Below are 21,831 nucleotides of genomic sequence, written 5' to 3'. Positions count from 1 at the left end.
GGCCCAGTGTTCCGAAAGCCCGATATTCCGAAATCTCAATATTCCGAAAAATAGTCCCCCTGGCAAAATTTAGAAATATTTTAAGTGGCACAAAACACTCAAAGCATTTCGTTTGCACAGCAGAGCGGAGACGCTCACCGGGCTATCACGCATATAACTTTTCCTAGGCAATATTTGTTACCTTAGCCTACTCTGGTTTTGAATATGGGGTAGGCTACCACTCATGCGAAGGAAATCACCGGCAGATTGTCGCAGGACATTACGCAGATCTTGTCAAGCACTGACAAAGCATGCATGTGTTGGCAATCATACAAATATTTTTGTATCATCGCGATGCAAATGCATGTGTGTATAATAATATTCTGAATTCAAGTTAATGCTTGTGAAATAAAGGCATTTATATGTTTATGATTGTGTGATTCATTGGGATGTGCATGTGGGCAATAGTGGTTCACGTTGCTGTACTCACAATTTCGGAACAGCAGGCTGTCGGAAAAATGGGCTTTCGGAACATTGCCATGGAACCTTGGTCAGGTAATAGCCGAGTGACAGCTGATTTGACAGTACTGCTGTTGTTTTAAGCAAATAAAATGTGGAACGTCCTTATACGTGTTTAAGGAGGGGTTGTAAAGGTGCTCATATCTTCGGACCTCTTCTGTTATGTTTGTTCATAATCAACAAGAATAAGCTTGTGAGACAGTCTGCAGGATATTCATAAAAAACCGTGTCATTAGTATGAACAGTTGAGACAACTTATCCCTCTTTCGTCTTCCGGGTCACGACCTGGCAGGGAGAGAGGGAGCATGCGCAAAGACGCAAAGTCCAGTTCCTTATCCAATTCACCGTTACATGCCGCAATAGTCGAACTATCAACTGGATCGGATCGAGTTATCCAGGGGTGTTAGTCGGACCGCACATAGTCGGACTACGATCCGACTAAGGTGCTTACATGAAACGGATAATGCGATTTCAGTCCGACTAAGGCAGTTATTCGAATCCATGTAACCACGGTGTCAAGAGTGGACTGTGGCTGGAGTCAGTGCATCAGGATCCACCACGCACAGACGTGTCCAGGAATGGGCTACAAGTGTCGCATTCCTAGTGTCAAGCCACTCCTGACCCAGAGACATCGTCAGAAGCGTCTTACCCAAGCAAAGGAGAAAAAGAACTGGACAGTTGCTCAGTGGAAATTTTGCATTTCATTTGGAAATAAAGGTCCCAGAGTCTGGAGGAAGAGAGGAGAGGCACAGAATCCAAATTGCTTGAAGTCCAGTGTGAAGTTTCCACAGTCATTGATGATTTGTGGTGCCATGTCATCTGCTGGGGTTGGTCCACTGTGTTTTATCAAGTCCAGTCAATGCAGCCGTCTACCAGGAGATTTTAGAGCACTTCATGCTTCCATCTGCTGACAAGCTTTATGGAGATGCTGATTTCCTTTTCTAGCAGGATTTGGCACCTGCCCACAGTGCCAAAATGACTGGTAACTGGTTTTCTGCCCATGGTATTACTGTGCTTGATTGGCCAGCCAACTGGACAGACCTGAACCCCATAGAGAATCTATTGGATATTGTCAAGAGGAAAAGGCGATCCACCAGACTCAACAATACAGACGAGCTGAAGGCTGCTATCAAAGCAACCTGGGCTTCCATAACACCTCAACAGTGCCACAGGCTGATTGCCTCAACCAAGTACTGAGTGCATAAATGAACATATCTTTTTGTATTTTAAGTTAATTAGCTGATTAGAGCTCTTCTCAGGTTGACATTTCTGTATTTTGAATTCTTTATTCTACTATTTTGAGATACTGGATTTTTGATTTCCCTGAGCTGTAAGCCGTAATCATCAAGATTAAAACAAAAAAGGCTTGAAACAGGCCACTTTATGTGTAATGATTCTAGAATATATGAAGGTGTCACTTTTTTAATTAAATTACGGAAAAAAAAATAACTTTTCCACGATATTCTAATTTTTGGAGATGCACCTGTACATGAACGGGATGTTTTACAAACTGTGGATGTAGCTTACTTGTGTTTTCGTAGTTGTGAGAATCAGACATGATGCCCAACGCGCTCCCTCATGGACTCGTCCACCAGCAGTAGTCAGGCAGTGCGCATTTATGTGTTTCGAAAAAGCTTTGGAGGGTCCTGAACGAAGGGTCTGGAATTGTGTCAACAGTATTCTTTATCCAGCATCGCCTACCCTACCTTTAAGCACTATTAAAGTCTAGGCTCATATTAACACCGGCATTGATGCATTTCATCACAGTTCAGTCATAGAATTTAGTTTACAGCTAAAATAGTTTTTTTTTTACACTTATAATACAACAGAACATTGAATTCAGAAAAGTCTACAAAAAAAGACATCAGACAAGGTTTCACCTATAAACTCTTTTTTTAATGATCAATAGAGCGTACTGCAGTGAACAGACTGGCATAACTGAAAGATTTTTTGGAAAAACAAGAATTGTAACTGTCAATCACGTCAGCCAGTCACAGAGAGTTGTGAGTTCGAAATTGGTGTTACAGTAAAACTTTCCCATTTGGAAACAGGTGCTTTTACAGTGAGAGTGCCCCCCCCCCGACCCCAATAAGCAACAGATATACACTGATAATAGCCCGTCCATCACCTCCATCCCCCCACCCCACTTGACCCCCCCTACCATTTACACCACTCTGTCATTTTTGAGGGGGCCACAGACCGACACCTCGACAGATAAATGAGTTCTTGTAGTCTTTTTTTTTTTTATCCTTTGAAAAATAAATGTGCACTCTATTGGCATGTGAAAGCCCCAGCCACACCAGCACACCGCATCTCAGCAACCATGCAGAAGTGAAAAAACAAAAACAACTATTATTAAAAGAAAAAAAAAGAAAAAAATAACTCAAGGCACAAATATGAATACTGCAAAAAATGTAACACTCTACATTACAGCTTTGTAATAGTGAATACATCTTTATAATCTTGTCCTCTAGCTTCTCGTTTGGGCTGAGTCATCATTGAACACAGGACACATGTGGAAGGTGGGTGGGGTTCAGATGTCATACTACACTTGGCAGCGAGTCCGACATACACCCTTCACTGGAATTCTATGCATCTGTGTGTTGACTGTCTACCACAGTGAAAGGGTTAGGAACACACAGCCTCTACTGGCTTACACCCAGCCAACATTGGGGTCCTTCTCAAACCATCACCCCATGCCTCCTTCTCCTTAATCCCATTGATCCTAACCCCTAGTTCTTTAAGTGTGACTGGGATATGTGGAGGGAGGCATGTCAGAATCTCAGGGCTCTGTTGCAGTGATATTGCCCATAGAGATTAGGGCTGGGGGATAATGTTAACGCACTGGTGTGATACTGAACAGTGCCTTTCGAAACCCAGAACGAGGCCATATGTATACTAGGACAGATGAAGACTACTTCTGTCTGCAATATGTTTGGGCTTTCTGTGTACACACACACACACACACACACACACACACCTTTAAAAGAACAAGTCTCTATTATCGGATTAGCTTTCAGTGCAGAAGGAGGCAGAGAAGAGGGATGCTAAGAGAGAGGAAAAGGAAAAAGAGAAACTGACTTTGGCACCAGACACACCAACACAAACAACAGATATGTGCACTTCACTTTAAAAAAAAAATCTTTTTGGATTTGTCCTCCTATATCATTGGTCAGATGTGTACGCTAACGATTGTGAAACCCGTAGCAACAGGGCCAAATCAAATACAGACTTTACCTCTCCTGCCTTGGCAACCGTTACTATGTAAACAGCAGGAGATGGCTACCCAGTTCTACCCTTAACCTATAAAAAAAAAAAAAAAAAAAAAAAGCAAAAAAAGCACCAAGTCCTTCCTCGTACCTTGGAGTACTTCCCAGAGCTAATGCACCTGGAAGTGGCAAAACACATCTCTGACCGCAAAGCATCCTAGAATGCCTGGAACAGCATTTATCGCTCACTTATCAACACTGATATGATAAATAATACAAACATCAACCGAAGAATTTATAAAAAAAAAACAATCAACGGCTGAACCTCACATACATACACACTCACACACACACACCCGCATACCCACTAACTTAACTTTAAAAAGCTTAAAATTCAGAGAATGGAAAAACTATGTACAGAGAGACAGACAGAGAAAGGGAGAGCTCTATCTGCCGAGCGTCGGCACGCTGGTCACACAGAGCTGAAAGCTTCACGGGCAAAAAGTCTTCATGGCCCAGGGGCCACTCAAGAACGCGAGCGCTCTCTCATCCTGGCCCAGCTGTCCGACAGACCGCAATGCAAAGCAATAAACACACACGAACAACTGAACACAGAGTACACAATGCACTCCACAGACACGCATACTTGTACACGCCACACCCATTAAGGGGTGTTTAGCAGCTATGACCCCAGCTAGTGGCCCTCCCCCACCCCACACCAAAGAGCGAGGAGTGACCACTGACACTCGTTGTGTTACATAGTGCACTTTAAAAGGAGAGAAGAGACTACAGCCGAAAGAACCCCCCCCCCCCCCTTCTCGAATGACACAGTATCAAAAGAAAAAGAATGTAGAGAAGAGTAAGGCATGCACAACAGTGTGTCTGTTTTTGAAACGGCCCTTCTCCTGATTCTCCTCCTCTTCCACTACACCTGCTAGCTTTGATATAGTCACACTCTCCTCTTAAAGAAGGGATTGGAAGAAAAAAAAGAAAAGAAAAAGGGGGAAGGGGAATCTACATAGCTGCCAAAAGAAGAGTGAAAAACAAGAGTGTGTAAAAGGCAGAGGTGTGTGGGTGAGTGCGTACAGATGGGAGGGAGTTTGTGCCGAAGATCACCTGCACAAACACATCCGCCCATTCACGCCTACACACACACACACACACACACACACACACACACACACACACACACACACAAAAACAATGTACGCAAACACCAACACCCTGTTCATGGAATGCAACACGACACAGGAGTTTATACTTAAATAAAACATGAAAAATAAATACAAAAAAAAATCTAATAAAAATAGTTCATCAATTTGCAACACATACATAAATCAAACAGTTTCACTTTCTGGCAACTAAAAGGTCTTTTCCTTTAAGATATGCACTGCAACAAAAGAAAATAAGCAAAATAAGAGTCTGTTGGCTTCCGAGAGGCAGCCGCAAGGCAGCACTTTCTGCCGAGTGGGTGAAAGCAAGTGAATGACAGGAAACAGTGGTGAAAGAGCCTATGAGTGTTAGGTTAAGGCTTTGCAGTAAACATCCGATTGGTTGATTCTGGCACTCCCCACCTCTTGGCTTGTAGTGTAATGTGGACATAAGTCGCATAAAGCCAGCAATGGCATGCAGTGAGAATCAGAAAAGCACATGTACTCTTGCTCACACAGAGGTGCACGTGTGTGCGCACGCACACACACTCATTCACACCTATCTCTACACGCACACACACTCGCACTGATAAACTCGTACATGAGGTATTCCCACAAGCCAACAAAGTCTGCAGACACACAGACGGATATATGTTCTTTTTTTCTTCCTCATACATCTATCCCACCCAACCCATTTACACACCGACATCTGGACAAGACCAAGTGCCCCCTGCACACCACACAGTCGCCATCAAACTCTACAAGACAATCACACACTCGCGGACATATCTTCATCGGCCCACCTCAAACTGACTCCATACACATACATAAACAGGACACCCTGGACAAAAAAAATTTAAAAAAAAATACACATTCAAAACCGACTCGAAACTGAAATGTGTTTCCAAACCACTAATACTCGTATCGGTTTATTTTGGCCAACCTCTTCCTTCCCCTCTCTTTCTTTCTTTCTCTCTCTCACACACACACACGCGCACACACACACACGCACAGACGCACACACTCACACACACACACCCAGGTGGAGAGTGTCAGACATGAGTGTGTGTGTGTGTGTGTGTGTGTGTGTGTGTGTGTGTGTGTGTGTGTGTGTGTGTGTGTGTGTGTGTGTTCAGTAGTCTGCAATTGGAGCCAGCTCAGGGTGCAGGTTGACACTGATGTTCTTGTAGAAGCTGGAGATGGACACCTCTGGCGTGTAATTCAGATTGTTCAAGCCGTCCAGGTGCTGGCGCTCCTTTGAGTAGCGCAACAACTTATACCTGAGAGAGAGAGAGAGAGAGAGATATATAGGGAGGAGGGATAAAAACACAGGGGGGGGGGGAGAGTGTACAGGCGACAGAAAGGGGTGAAAGAGAGGAAGAAAGTCAATTCAAGACGTGTTCTAGTTCCACCCACAGCTCTCTTCTCCTTCTCCAGGTCTTCATTGTGGAGACCCTCACACACACACACACACACACCTCTGCAGACCTCTGTAGTCTGCCACTGCTCCATTGAAATCACTTCAAAGAGCAGATTGGGAAAATTAGGCATGCATCAAATTAAATCCCTCCAGAAAAATGAGAAATCAGAGACCATGGTCTTGCAGTCCTTACTGGCACCAATGAGGACTTTGCATGAAGCTGCGATGAAATAATGGCCTCCATAAGATAACGAACATTAGGATGAGTATTACTGACCATCTTTAACTCTGTGTCTAAGGACATTCTAGCCATTGTAAACTGTTTCCTGCTTACAGATATTTTCCCACCAGATCTTAAAAACTGCCCTGGTGAGACCCCTCCTGAAGAAAAGTAATGTAGAGGTTGTAAATTACCTCAGAATTAATGCTGACTCTAAAAAAATCTTTGTCCTTGCCCTTCTGGATCTGATCGCAGCTTTTGACACTGTAGATCATGATATCCTTATGAATCGTCTTGAAAACTATGTTGGCCTCGCTGGTCCATTCCTAAACTGGTTCAGGACCTATCTAGCTGGCCAGGAATACTTTGTCGCCCTTGGAGACCACAGCTCAAAAAGCATGCTCTCAAGGTACACACCCAGTACATCCCTGAGGTCTTCTGGCAATGAACTCTTAACAGTTCCAAAGGCCAGGACAAAGAAACATGTAGGGGCAGCTTTTAGTTTTTATGCTCCCAGCCTTTGGAATACTCTGCCAGAAGACCTAAGAATGGTTGAAACGGTGGAAAGCTTTAAACATGATCTTAAGACATGCCTCTAATCTCGCCTATCATTCTCTGTAATATTTATCTTTTCTCAGTGGTCTGTAGTGGGTCTGCTGTACATGTGTGCGTGCTTTGTGATATGTTTGCACTTACATGATATGGTTTTTTTTCATCCCCTCTGAAAAAATCAGTGTCAAATACAAGTGTTTGTGATTTTTTTTCGTGAACAGCACGAATGTGTTCCAAACATAAATCCTGTACTGCATGACTAAGGTGTTCAGACAACAGGTGACCTACAGTTATCCCACATCTACTCATATGGAGTTTCCAGTGAACCAGGTTTGGAAAGACTGAATGAAATACAGAGCTGTCCCTGACTGAAACAACTAGCTAAATGACAAGGAAATCAGATTATACGTAAAGTGTAAATCCCACTTGCATTCATAACAATGACGGCAAGCTCTCTCTCACGCGCTCTCACATCATGTACAGAATGGCAAACGAAGGTCACAGAGTCACACACACTTACAGACACATGTATGGACTGCAAATGGCATGTACAGAAATCGGCAAACAAAGAAATGATTAGTGCCCTCTGGGGTAAACTGAACAGAACTCCTTATCACAAAACCATATTTGCCCCCCTCAGAAACACACACATACATATGTGCTTGCCTGGGATGAACTGAACTGCAGGCGAGCAGTACATCTGGCCTGCCATGTTGGTGTGTGTGTGTGTGTGTGTGTACACAAATACATGTATCCACACACCCTACTTGCTGGTGGCGTGGGAAAGGAGTTGGTGTGCAAGAACATGCAGGTGGTGTGTGTGTGTGTGTACCAACCTTCCCAAGAACTGCACCTCCCCTCGATGATGGTGTGGAATGGACTTGTATTTGCCAAGCTCTCCCTCAGGTCTCGTCACATTGTAGCCGGCGTAGTGCACTCTGGGATAGCGGAGAGGACATGTTGCATCATGACATTAGCTCAAAGAGGTCGCACCGAACACAACTAACACAGCGGCAGCTCAAAGAGTAAATGCTCCACACATACACCTCTCTCTCTCACACACACACCTTGAGTACACATGTACAGAACACATGTGCCCAAATGCACGCACATTTACATACCTGTTCCACAGGTCGTCATCCTCTCCTCCCCAGCCCCAGAATGCATTGGGAAATCCGTTGATCTTGCGGAACTGCTCCACCGTCAGACCACTGACGCCCCCAAAGAACTCATTGTAGGGCAGGCTGAGGACAAACACACGTCACGTTAGCATAGCACACACACCTGATGCCCCCCTGACACAAACATGAAGACATGTTACACACATACAAACACACACACACCTGAGTTCCTAAGCAATCCTAGAACTCCTTAGCCCTTAGAGCAGTCGGCTCAGAATGAACAGAAAGAAATAAAAGAACAAGAAAAGAAAGAAGAATTCTTACCCTCAGCTGTCACCTGCCAACAAAGGTGACAAAAGATAGGGCTAAAGATTACTGAATTGCACACCTGCACGAACACGTCTGTTACAAGAGCACTTGCGCACACACGCACACATCCTCACTGAAGCGGAGAACCCAAATAGAGGGTTAATAGAGGGATAGAGGGTCCCACACATATAGATTAGTAGGCCCTTCTGCAGTCAGGCAAGTATACAAGTAGCCCAAATAACCCATACAAACACATACACCCAGTTATAGCCTACTGGCCAAGGAGGTAAGGGGAGGGGGCCAGCACAATGGGGCACAAACACTGCATGTGTGCTCACCAAGACACAAGGTGCACAAAACAACCCCCGCACCACCAGGGAAAAAGGAAACGCTCATTCAGACACAATCTAGACCCTCTGCACGATAACAAGGTGTGACGAGACTGAAGATATCTGCACAGATGAGTGCCACAATATGCAGCGGTTCATTCACTGTAATTGAGACAACAGTAACTGACACTGCGACCATGGGATGCACTTGGAACATTAGTGTAGAACATGGCTAAACCAGCAGGCCAAACAAGAAATGGACACATAATGTGTTCAAATCTCATGTGTCTCAACATTTACAAGTAGATGGTAGATATTTATAACATGATAGAAAACTGATGAAAGTAGACGTCTAGACTGAAGAATAGGTGGTAGAAGTGTTTTTCCTTTGGTAAGATTTGATTAACGCAATGTCAACAATAACTTCAATAACTCAATAACTTCACTTGAATTACAGACAATTGAATACAGTCAACTGTGGTTACATTTTCTGTTCAGTTGAACTGAGAACACTTTCTATGCAACTGGCAATGGTCAGGGATCTTTCCTGAGACTCTTCATATGTTCTTATGCAGTGGTGAGGGAAACACTGGAATTCTAGAAACCGCCAAGAGAGAACATTCAAGAACTAAATGGACACATTTCCCTGTATCGATATGAAGGAGTTTGGCATTGTAACACTGTATTGGAGTGTGTGTGTGTGTGTCAAAGTTTCATAATTTCATTAGTTTTTATTTTTATTTAGTATTGCATAGTTTTATTTTTTATTTTTTGTTGAAAAATTGACTAGTTTTAATTTAGTTTTATTGTTCGTTTTAGATTTTCAGGTATTATGAAGAAAGTCTTGCTTTATAGAATGTTTCACATCAAATATGGTTTATTTCATTCATCCTAGGACCTTTTTATTAGGCCAGTGTCTCAAGAAGTTGAACAGAACAGGGCAAAATGGTATAGCAACCACAGTGCAAATAAAGGGATTGTGTGGCATTCTGAAAACAGTCATGTTTATTTTTTTTTATTTCAGTTAACTAAATAATCTTTTCACTGCTAGAATTAGTTTTCGTTCACTATGATAACCCTGGTGAGCGTGTGTGTGTGTGTGTTTGTGTTTGTGTGTGTGTGTGTGTGTGTGTGTGTGTGTGTGTGTGTGTGTGTGTGTGTGTGTGTGTATGTGTGTGTGTGTATGTGTGTATGTGTGTGCGTGCGCGTGTGTGAGTGAAAGACCGCGAAAGTGAGCGAGCGAGACTTACATGTACATGTACTTGTCCAGCTTGGCAGCGAAGTGGCGTGGCATGTTGGTGCAGCCATAATAGTTGCGGTCATTCTCAGCGAGGTGGTCCACGTCGTGGAACACAAGACAGTCCCAGTCCAGGTCCTTCATAGCCTCGCGGAAACCCACGTTAAACAGCATCGCACGGTTAAAGGGCTGGGTGCCCGTCTGCAACACACACACAAACACACACAGGTTGGCTCACTGTCTAAAACATTTATCCAGGCTAGGGCTGCAACAATAACCGCACATAACACTAGGAAGTGTACCACGGTGTTGAGCCCATTATAGTCATAACTTATCTGAGAGTACTGCTCGTGGCTTGGTCTGTGGTCTGGCCAAAGGGTATCCAGATATTTTCTAAAACTAAATTTTCTTTCGATCAGCTTTGAAAAAGATGACGTCCACAGCACGCGCATTTTGTTCTCTCTCCTCACGAGAACGGCAAAACTAATCTAAAGACGCCCAGACTTCTGCACTGGGCATAACATAACACATAACATTTAGCAGGTGCATCACGTCATTGTAACCTGCTGGTTGAATGACCATTAATTGTTTGGAAAACACAAATGAAACATGTAAATATTGTATTGAAATAAATGTGAATGACATGGAAGATGTAAACTATAAATTGCCATTTTGTTTGTGATTGCAACCAATCCTCATGACTACACATCACAGTAACGTTAACAGACAAGCTAGACATGCCATGGAACATTTTTCTTTTTAATTAGGTGCATTTTTTACTCCTTTTTTACTTAATCTTTCAGCTCAACAATGTCAACATATTAAGGGATAAGTAATGCCAAATGAATGAACTAGAAGAGCACCCGGAGAGGACAGGCCTCTACCAAGGCCAAACGCTGTTTCTCGTAACATTAGTGACAGTAAAACTACATTTGTGGATCCGCCCTGTGATTCAGAATCACTCCTTAATTGAATGGTTTCTTCCATGGCACATGCTACACTTTCCCACAAAGTTTCATGAAAATCAGGCTGATAGGTTATTGCTATATCCTGCTTAGACAGACAAACAGACCGCAATCAAAACATAATCTCCTTGGCGGAAGTAATTAAACACAAGGGGGTTTGGTTGGGGTATTACTGCAAGGTGGCTTTCTTCGAATTACACAGATGGTACTGCTGCAGCCCTAATCAAAACAAAGCTGCCCTAAAAGCCTTGTGTCTGATCTTTGCTATATAAATGCAGCCCTACGGTAGCCTGTGTACCGGAAATGAAAGGGTTACTGTTGTTTATGAGAAGGCAAAATACCATATTGTCAAGGCATCCTTCCCTGAAGAAATACCAGCAACTCTCAGGACTTACATCAAAATGGGTTTTGTACAAGTCTTCACTCATATTCAGTGTAAAGTGTACTGGTATGTTTCCATCATTTCTAGAGGCTGTGAAAGATCTGTTTAAGATGGGGATGGTTTCTCCATTGAACCACAAGAATATCTCTTCTCCTTTCCAACTGTGTATTATCTCATTATCTATCTGTTCTAAAAGCACACAATGGGACTCACATGGCAATGAATCACTGGACAAAGAACATGACTGACTCATCAAGTGATTGATGGTAAGGGTTACACTAATCTGATACTGAATCATCTGCAGTCACAGCCCCACATTCATTACAATAACATAGCAATTAAGCTGAAACCTGACTGTCGCCTTGAATATGCTGTGATATGCAAACAGCAGCACCTACACAGTCCAGCAGGGGGCAGCACTGGCAGAGTGCACACAGCACATTAGTGCAACATGCAGGCAAGTGTATGTTCAAGTACACAAGTACTACCTCATTGATATGGAAGGAGTTTGTGGCAATGCAACACTGTTTTACTGTGTGTGTCATGACACAGAGGGCAAGCTGAAGTCTCAGGCACTGCAGCACTGGAAGGAGTTTTTGGCATTGTAAGTTTGTATGTGATGAGAGTGTGTGTGTGTACCTGCTCTATGATATAGAAGGCAAACTGAAGTCGCTGGCGCTGCAGCATGGGTGTGAGGTGCAGCAGCAAGATGGGCAGGTGCTCAAGACGATTCCTGAAAGGGATGAGAAAGGCCACCTAAGAGACAAGAGAGAGAGAGGGAAAGGGAAAGTTGTCCTTAGTGCCAACTTTTAGACCGAGGTGAAATTGTCAAACCAGATTGAACCAACGTTAAAAGTCTGTGTGTCTGTGTGTCTGTGTGTCTGTGTGTCTGTGTGTCTGTGTGTCTGTGTGTCTGTGTGTCTGTGTGTCTGTGTGTCTGTGTGTCTTTCAAACCTTCCAGCGAGGTTGGCAGTCGGTGGGTCTCCAGTGGCCTCCGTACTGAATGCCCAGCTGCTTGAACTTGATCTCCAGCTCCTCTAGAGGAAACTCAGTCATGTTCACCTCCATGGGGCCCTCTGCAAATACACGCACACACACAAGAAACATAAACAAACTTGAATGCAGGTCAGTAAAAGAATGCAAACACATGGGAGAAATCCCTTATGCAGATACACACATACAAATGAACACCCTCACAGGCCTTTGGCTGATACTCACTCATAGAGGGCAGGCGTTCCGGGCAGGGCAGGTTGACGGAATAGGTGAAGTTCTCAGGGAGGTATGTGGTAGGCTGGACCACATACTCACTGGAGTTGTTCCCATCTGGGTAATCTGTGACACACACACAATCATTATTGACACAGGCAACAGCTTTCAGTTGATCCTGGAATCACAGCGCTAGAGTTGAGTCAAATAAAGCTGAAATCAGTTCATACTTCCCTCCCTTTTCTACAGCTCTCAGGATACAGACAGACAGAAATGCATCTGACAAGTAATCAAAGTGCTGCCCATTTGATACAGCTTGCTTACTAGACTTAGCACAATACAGCCACCCTTCCTCAATGTCAGACTAAAGGGGCGGAATGACCGTGAGACGACCAGCAGATCAGAGTGAGTGACACATGGAGGCGAGAAAAGCTGGCGAAGAAGAGCTGGCAAAGGTTCACGTCCGTCAGTCAGAGAGCAGCAAAAAGATGGCTGTGATGGGCTGAGGAGTGGCTGGCAAAAACTCACCTGTGCCATTAAGTGTGCTGTTCTTATTGGTGTAGAGTCGGATCATCTGGCCAATTGTCCGCACATTATCCCTCAACATTATCCCCTGGGCCTGCACCATGAAGAAGTATGTGTTGGCTGTGTGTGTGAGACAGAGAGAGAGAAGTGCAACTTTAGACTTGCAGAATGCAGAAGTGTGAGCACAAGCCTCACACCATATTCAAACATTGACACCCACACCCAAACTAGGGCTGAACGATTAATTGCATTTGCGATTTAATCGCGATATGATGGCACGCGATTTTCTAACCGCAACGTTCGCGATTAAAAACGTGATCTAAAAAAAAAAAAAAAAAAAAAATTATAATTTTTTTTTTTTTTTTTTTTAAGATGGTAAATTTTGCACAGTGTTTAAAAAGTGCATGCCTTGTGTTTATTCTTACAATTACTTTGTTTAAATTACTTAAATGCACAGTGGCAAAGCCACCGATTTGTTCTTGATTCTGTAATGAGCAGTTAAATCAAAAATGTAATTGTGGGAAATATTATTTTACACTAAATGTATCTAATATTGTATTGGTCATATTGAAATCATTCATTACAATTTGTTGGGAAATTTTTTGGGATGAAACAAAAAAATCGCATATTGAATCGCAATCGCAATATTGGGGGGAAAAATCGCAATTAGATTATTTCCCCAAATCGTTCAGCCCTAACCCAAACCCACACCGCAAATAACTACTTATGCACACCTCTACATCCCACGAGGAGGATAGGATGCAGACAGTCTGCATGGTTAAATCCCCCCCCCCACACACACACACATCCATCCCCTGTGAACAGGCAGGATTAGAGACAGGTGCCGTGGTGCCTCCTCCTGGAAAGCCAACTTGCAGGAAGGCCTGCGTCTGAGACCCCATCTACACGACAACAGGATGTTTTGAAACTTAAAAGTGATGTTTTTCCTTCGCATTTTCAAAAAGTTTCAAAACAACACTTTTAACAACTCCACACAGAAACACAAAAACATACGAAACCTCTGTTGCCAGCTAGGTTGTTTTAAAATCATATTTCTTACCTATGCGGCAAGTAATAGCCTATAAACAAAACTAAAACATTTTAAGGCAATGGCACTACATGACAAGATAATTCCTATAAATCGTTTATTTTTCCAACACCAGCAAAGCGTGGTTTGGGCAAACAGAATTTCCGCAGTTAAGTGAACTTGCTAGCATTCAGTGTCATGCATTATCAAACAAACCCAGAAAAGGCTTTGGCTGCTGATGTTTCTGATAGATTATGTCTTCTTCGTGGAAATAGAACAAATTATCATATCTATTCATTGCCACTGAGGAAGTGGTGGAGGCTTTTGAGTGCAGAGGTCAGACTGAAGCTTCACAGAGAATGAAATGTAATTGGATAATGCTAACACTGCGCCGTCAAGAAGCTAAGTTTTCACCTGTCCAGACAGCAACATAAGTATTGCATTTTCAAAAGTCTCCACTCTGGAGCCAGTTTTCAAAAAAGGTTATTTTCAGGCCCCGAAAATGCTGTTGTCGTGTGGATGCAAGGCCAAAATGCAACAAAACTTCCTGAGTTTCCTAGGGCGTCAGACAAATGTCCAGTATTTTATAAAATAAAACAGACGAAGTTTGCAAAACCAGACATTCGAATTTTAAGTGAGACTGGTACAGAAAATATGACAAGTGGAGGAAAGATTTAGGTCAAGGAAATTAATAATAATCATTTTAATGGTAAAAAGTACTGTAATAAACCAATAGTCATGCCATATTGAAAGGCTCCATAAGCTAACAATGAAGAATTAGCATCTACCCAGTTCTTCCAATAGATAATGGACGCTGTCAGATGTAATTATGCTTTAGTGGTGGTGTGCATAAATATTGTTTTACTGATAAATTGCTTTTGAAAATTCGTCCGATTCAATTATCGATCTGTAAAATTTCTGCTTACAGAAAATTAGCAACAGAAAGACAGAGAAACTTATCTCGCACCTCTCTCTCTCAAACACAACTATGACTAACCAACAATAGTGCACGAGTTGATTGGCTTGCATCACGGCTCACCAAACTCAGTCATCAACCACAGTGTGTCGACTCGGCACTGACGCACGTCTGCTCTCATCAGGGGGCAGAGCAGGAAGGCCACCACAGAGAGGTGACAGGACATGTGACACTTGTTTTCATCAACAACCCTTGCACATTCATTGGTTAGTCATTGGTCATGTGTCATGTGAGAGAGCATCCCCTGTCAAGTGAATATCCTAATTTGCTAGCTCAGGACAAGTTTGCTGATGTCTGGCATCTTTAAAATAGAAAACATAGGAGCCATACAATACTGTCCACAATCTATAGGCCGTGATCTATAAAATGCAACGCAAATTTGCAATGATCTATAGAATGCAATGCAAAACTATAGAATGCAATGCAAATTTGGACATATTGTTCAGACAAGGAAACAGATACGTCAACCTAATTTTAGACTAATCTGACATCTGACAAAACAAAAACTAGAAATGTATAAACAACACAAGACTCAAGAGCATCCCTCATCAGCCCTGTGATGGGATTGCAGAAGTTACAGCCAAGCTGCCTCAAAGTCTACAGCTTTGCTGATCTTTTTTTTTTTTTTTTTTTAAATCAGCTCAACATGGAGACACTAGGATGAAACCCTCTATAGAGGAGAAATTGCTTGGCAAAACCAAGTTGCTATGAGCAGCCTGATAAGTCAATAAAAGGGAGCCTATCAATTCTTCATTGTCTGTTCTCCCTGCACCACTGTATGTCACACAGACATGGGATCCCTTGGCTATTTCTGAATTCTTCTCAACATCTGCTCTGATAAGGACCCAAGCTGAAACACACCAGCAGATCTCAGGAGAGAGACTCTTGTCAGCTATAACATCTGTTTGTCTAAAGGGAGTCTCCCCTGGCTCACTGCTTGCAAAGTGAAAGCCAATTAAAACTCAACGCAAACTGTATGAGCAGTCCAGACATTAATCCACTACTATACTCAACTACCAGTAGTCTATACATCAACCTCAAACCTTAACCACATACAGCTGAAAGCAAAACCAAAACAGTGGCAACACAACACAAACGAGAAGAGCCCAACTTTCAGCATGCAAAGACATATGAGCCCAAAACAGCTCAACCTTGCAGTCTGTCTACTGCAGGGGTCTAAAAACTCCCGGCCCGCGGGCCAGACACGAGCATCTTGCACTGCCCAGGAATTGGACCCAGGTCAGCTACTTGCTATTCAACAACACTAACCATTGTACCACTGATCACACATGGTAAATTTGCCACACTCAAAAGTGGTATCTATAGTATTGTGATAGGCAAGCCAACAGATCAAAAAAGTTTGTTTTTGGTGTCATGACAACAGCTTGCCTGCAACTGTTCATCGGCCCCCAAGTAATTCGAGTTTGAGACCCCTGGTCTACTGCATGAGACCATGGTGAAGCGGCCTCCAATCAGCCACAGCTACTTTACACATGTATGCACTCACTTTGTGATGAGGGCTTAGGTGCGCTATATCTGCCATGCAGGGCCAAAAACAACTCAGGCTTGTGGACCATGGCCTCACTCCTCTCATTATAGGCCACACCTTTCGAGCCAGGGAGAGGGCATAATTAGCTAAATCAGCTGGTGCTGTGCATGGTTAGCCCGCGGAATGCAAGCCGTGAGACAAGTAAGTCAGGCACAAACGCTGAAACGTTTGGTCGTCCACACACTGAGCCAAGCATTGTTTTGAGTGGGTGTAACGGACCAGTGTGGCATGCAGGTTTTCCTCTCATGGCTAAGCAGCAAGAGCGTGCGCATACACACACATGCATGAACACACACACACACACACACACACACATATATATATATATATATATATATATATACATACACAAACACCTGACCCCTCTTCGCCCCGATCATTCAACCACATGATGTCTGCCTTGGCGCCACCGACTCAGTGCACCACATGACACGTGTTGGTGCTTAGAGGGAGATAACCTGCCAGTGGCAGTAGCCCTCCCTGGTCTGCATAGACTGAGCCTGACCCCCCCCCCCCCCCCCCCCCCCCCATAACATAGCATCACTTGACCACTCTTTTTTTTGTCTGTCACTGTACCACGGATGAGCCACAGCCAGAACATTTGCAATCACACTGGAGTAATCGGCAAGAACTAGAAACCATTCTCAATGTTTGAGTAGTTATGCAGCAAAAGGTAATCTGGATATTCGATTATCCGTGCAAAGTCCTGCTAACTGTGACTGATGGCTAAACTTTGCAGGTATAATTTGTAAAACAAATAAACCCCACAGGTGGATGCACCATTTAAAGCCATTGTTAGCTAAAACAATGGTGACTTCATTTTTTTTTTTTATATACATCTATAATACATAAGAAAACAGAGATAATGTAAGCCTCCATCAGTCCAGGAGGCCTACCAAGATAAGAAAAGGGGATCTCTGACTCATAGGCCCAGCTTTTCATTAAGTTTCATACTGCTCACGTAAAACAGTGATAAGACCACGGGGGCTCGAACAAGGAGTCAGGATTAGAAGTCACAGTCTTGGGTAGCAGTGAGTGTTATCGATTGTGTGTTGTATGAGATAAACCATATACCCTTAGGCCTCCTATCTCTTAGTTAAAAGGATAAGAGCCCACAGTCCTCCTTTCCCTCCACCCATCCTTGCCCTGAAACATACATTGTCTTTAAACAGTTAAATAATTTCCTAGATGCTAACTGTGCATTTGACACCTTCCAATCTGGTTTTCGCTCCAATCATAGCACAGAAACGGCATTAGTCAAGGTTGTAAATGATCTCAGGATTAATGCTGACTCCAAAAAACTATCTGTCTTGGCCCTTCTGGATCTGAGCGCAGCCTTTGATACTGTTGATCACAATATCCTTATTGATAGACTTGAAAATTGGGTTGGCCTCACTGGTCCGGTCCTAAACTGGTTTAGGACCTATCTAACTGGCCGGGAATACTTTGTCGCCCTCGGAGACCACAGCTCAAAAAACATTTGTATGACCTGTGGGGTCCCTCAAGGATCCATTTTAGGGCCCTTACTTTTCAGTCTATACATGCTACCCTTGGTAGTGTAATTAGGAGGCACAACATCGACTATCATAGCTATGCAGATGACACCCAGCTCTATATTTCTGTAACACCCAACAACTACAGCTCTATTGATTGTTTGGTAAATTGCATTTCTGATATAAATGTATGGATGTCACAAAACTTTCTCCAGCTAAACCAAGATAAAACAGAGGTATTAGTCATTGGTGAAAAAAACGAGAGAGAGAAACTAACTGCACACTTAAAAACACTAGCACTTAACACCAAGCACCAAGCCAGAAACCTAGGCGTCATACTTGACTCAGATCTCAATTTTGAAACCCATATCAAAAATATAATTAAAACATCTTTTTATCACTTAAGAAACATTGCTAAGGTGCAACCGTTTCTCGCTCAGGCTGACACCGAAAGACTGATGCACGCGTTTATCACGAGCAGGCTAGACTACTGTAACTCGCTTTTGTCTGGTCTACCAAAAAAAGCCATTACCGGTAGTCAACTACAAACAATACAGAATGCAGCAGCGCGAGTCCTCACTAAAACAAGACGGAGAGCGCACATCACACCAGTATTAAAATCACTGCACTGGCTACCTGTTAGTTTTAGAATAGATTTCAAGGTTCTCCTACTAGTCTATAAATCACTCCATAGTCATGCACCTGAATATATAACAGACATGCTCTCAAGGTACACACCCAGTAGATCCCTGAGGTCCTCCGGCACTGAACTTCTAACAGTTCCAAAAGCCAGGACAAAGAGACATGGGGAAGCAGCTTTTAGTTTCTATGCCCCCAACCTTTGGAACACTCTGCCAGAATACCTAAGAATGGCCGAAACGGTTGAAACCTTTAAACATGCACTTAAGACATACCTCTTTGATCTTGCTTATCACTCACTGTAAAATGTATTTAACATTTATGGAACATTTATTTATTTACTTATTTCTGTCTCTTTTCAAGTATTTGTACCCCCCCCAGCAGCTGTCTCTTAGTTTGACGATAACTGTGCTGAGCAGTCCTTTATGGTGCCAGTGCGGTTAGTACGTAATTTCCTGTTCATTTATCTCTGGCAAAATCTGTGTCTTTTTATAAGTGTTTTGTAACTTGTAAAATGTATTTATTTAACATTAATGTAACATTTATTTATTTATTTACTTATCTGTGTCTCTTTACAAGTGTTTGTACCCCCCCCCCCCCCCCCCCAGCAGCTTAGTTTGACGATGACCGTGCTGAGTAGTCCTTTACGGTGCCAGTGCGGTTAGTACGTTTATTTTATTTTATTCATTTATCTCTTGGAAATCTGTGTGTTTTTTGTTTTTTTTACAAGTGTTTGTAACCCCCCCCCCTTTTCTTTCCTACTGTGAGGCGCATTGTGTTACTTCCTTGTATGAAATGCGCCGTACAAATAAAGTTTGATTTGATGATTTGATACATATATCACCTGAGGAGTGACAGGATGTCTGCATTATCTATAGATGTTAACCCAAAAATGTATCCTCTGGAGTAAGATCCCATCCACTCACTAAACCACATATTCAATACAACACCCTTCCTTCACAACGTAAAGCCTTTGAAAATCATCTGATAACGGGTCGTTATGGACCACGGCAGTAGCGCACTACAACTGATGATGGTCGCAAATCTTAGCCTAGCTTTCTCTTCACACGCATGCACGTGTACCTATCTATTGGAAATAATCTCCTCTTGAAGGCAAGGCTGTTAGTAAAGTGCCTAATGTGAAACATTTTCGCGGCCCGTTAACGTTTCCAGTTACGCCCAGACTGTAAATGAAACCTCAGGCAGGTTAGGATTACACTAATGAGGGGCATAATTAAACCGTTAGATAAGCAAGATAACACTCGACAGCACTTAACACCAATAGGGCAATAGCCAGCTTAATATAGAGATGCTGTCCATAAGGTGCAAATAAATCATTAACATTAACCTTCTAGATAGCAAGACTATCGCTAGCATCCTAGTTACTGTATTACCTCTGTGGCTTGCAATCTAACAAATCATACCAATAATAGCTGAAGGTACATTCAAATTAGCACAACTGATAAGTAACGTTACCCCAAGAACTACATTAACGAAAGCATCTCTGAATCTGATTCTTTGCTAACAGCTGACCAGGTGGAACGCTAGCTGGCTAGGTGTGCTACCGCAACGAACAGAATGAATGAAGTCCAGCCAATTGGCTTAGGAGTATTTTAACTAGCAGGAGCTTAGCAGTGGTATGCGTTTGATTGTATTAGCTGGCTAGACGTAGCTAACATTGGTAGATGGATTCAAACAAGCAATGAATGAAGGCCCATGTGATAACATTAATTAACCATATAGCCAGCAAAAGATTGAAACTCACCTATACCAGGAGCCACATAGATGAAGTACAAGCAGGTCGTAGACATTGAAAAGAAAAAAATGAAGGCCAAAAAGGAGCGGTTTGATAACCGCAACAGCCGTCTCAAATTAAACATTTTGCTGCGAGCCTCCACTAGCTAATGGACAGGTCCATAAAAATATTGCTCGCTAAACACAAATTACTTTGTTTGATATGATAGAAAGCGGATATTAAAGACACCAAATCGGTCCTGCGAAACTCAATGCATCCATAAAGTCCGCATCGTTCTGCTAACGGTGATAGCAAGGGATTCAGCGGAACTACTAGCGAAATAGCTGGCTAGCTTGCCAGGGAAAAAAACGAATAACGTTAGCCCACTCAAGAAATTTCCAGATCGAAAAAGCAGGCCCTAATCAGGCACTGTCGGGGCTTTCATAGCATCGTCGATCGGGCATTCTGAAATTGGTTATTATATGGTTCGACATCTAAAAATATTCTCTTAAGGATACCCATTGTAATGTTTCATGTTTCGATGGGTATTTTTCGCCGGCAACGTTTTAAAATCACCACGGGGGATTCGGGTGTGTGTGCCGCCTCCTCCCACTCAGCAGCCTAGCCGATGTTTCCAAAACACTACCTAAGCCGACCACTTAGCTAGCTAGCGTCCTGAAATCCGACACTGGTAATTGCTTAAGCTTTACCAGTTTCAGCAGGTGAATCCCGCTACACGAAATGGACATTAGTGCGAATCAAATGCAGTAGTCGCAAGGTCCGAGATAAACTCAGTTTCCGATCCATTTCATTTCTGCTGGTGCTGCAGACATGGTTTCAAGTGGGTGTTGCCAGCCGTGCCTTCCTCCTCCTTCACTTGTCAGCTTTCTCCATGGCAACCACCGAGACTGCAGTGAATTGTGGGTTCATGAGGTCGCAGTGGTCGCCAGTCGGTCGCTCCATCTGATGGCGATCTTGGACCACTGTTAATGTTAGTTGCATAACAAATCAGAATGAATCTAAACTAGACTTAATATGCACAATATGACCGCTGCATAAAGTGCGAGAATGAGCAAGAATTAAGTGAAATCAGCTATTGTACGTTCCAAGAAAAGTGTCTTCTGTAATTACAGTCCTGGCAATAACAGACAAACAAGTTTGTTAGATCTTATTAGAGTTCAAATGTAAGGAACTATAGTTTTTGGGTGTGGCGGCTGTACACTGATAGGGTGTGAAGCAGTAGGCCTTCCTGTGAATAACGTTAAAACCACACACACGCACAGAGTGT

General features: G+C 43.0%; 1 protein-coding gene across 2 annotated transcripts; it reads right to left on the bottom strand.

The window, feature by feature from the left end:
- Window positions 1-5,883: 5,883 nt before the first annotated feature.
- On the bottom strand, window positions 5,884-21,481 carry b4galt6 (UDP-Gal:betaGlcNAc beta 1,4- galactosyltransferase, polypeptide 6). Of its 2 annotated transcripts, XM_031575298.2 has the most exons (10): window positions 20,574-21,481; window positions 13,128-13,244; window positions 12,612-12,725; window positions 12,348-12,469; window positions 12,033-12,149; window positions 10,060-10,247; window positions 8,172-8,294; window positions 7,887-7,988; window positions 5,975-6,138; window positions 5,884-5,936 (listed from the first exon to the last, which is right to left on the bottom strand). In XM_031575298.2, the coding sequence occupies exons 1-9, from the start codon at window positions 20,686-20,688 to the stop codon at window positions 5,991-5,993; spliced, it is 1,146 nt and encodes a 381-aa protein (XP_031431158.1). In that variant the 5' UTR covers window positions 20,689-21,481; the 3' UTR covers window positions 5,884-5,936; window positions 5,975-5,990. The 2 variants fall into 2 exon arrangements, with proteins under 2 accessions (XP_031431158.1, XP_012686992.2); XM_012831538.3 differs by lacking the exon at window positions 5,884-5,936 and having other exon boundaries at window positions 5,943-6,138.
- Window positions 21,482-21,831: the final 350 nt, after the last annotated feature.

This window comes from Clupea harengus, chromosome 10 (genome assembly GCF_900700415.2).
Source record: "Clupea harengus chromosome 10, Ch_v2.0.2, whole genome shotgun sequence".
Lineage (NCBI taxonomy): Eukaryota > Metazoa > Chordata > Actinopteri > Clupeiformes > Clupeidae > Clupea > Clupea harengus.
Note: the sequence above shows the minus strand (reverse complement) of the source record. Positions and strands in the feature narration are given on the sequence as shown.

Coding starts and splice junctions, on each gene's coding strand:
- b4galt6 (XM_031575298.2), bottom strand. CDS start 20,688: ATGTTTAATTTGAGACGGCTGTTGCGGTTATCAAACCGCTCCTTTTTG. Junction 12,726..13,127: donor CAGCACACTTAATGGCACAG/GTGAGTTTTTGC, acceptor TGTGTGTCACAG/ATTACCCAGATGGGAACAAC. Junction 12,150..12,347: donor ACTGCCAACCTCGCTGGAAG/GTTTGAAAGACA, acceptor CTTGTCTCTTAG/GTGGCCTTTCTCATCCCTTT.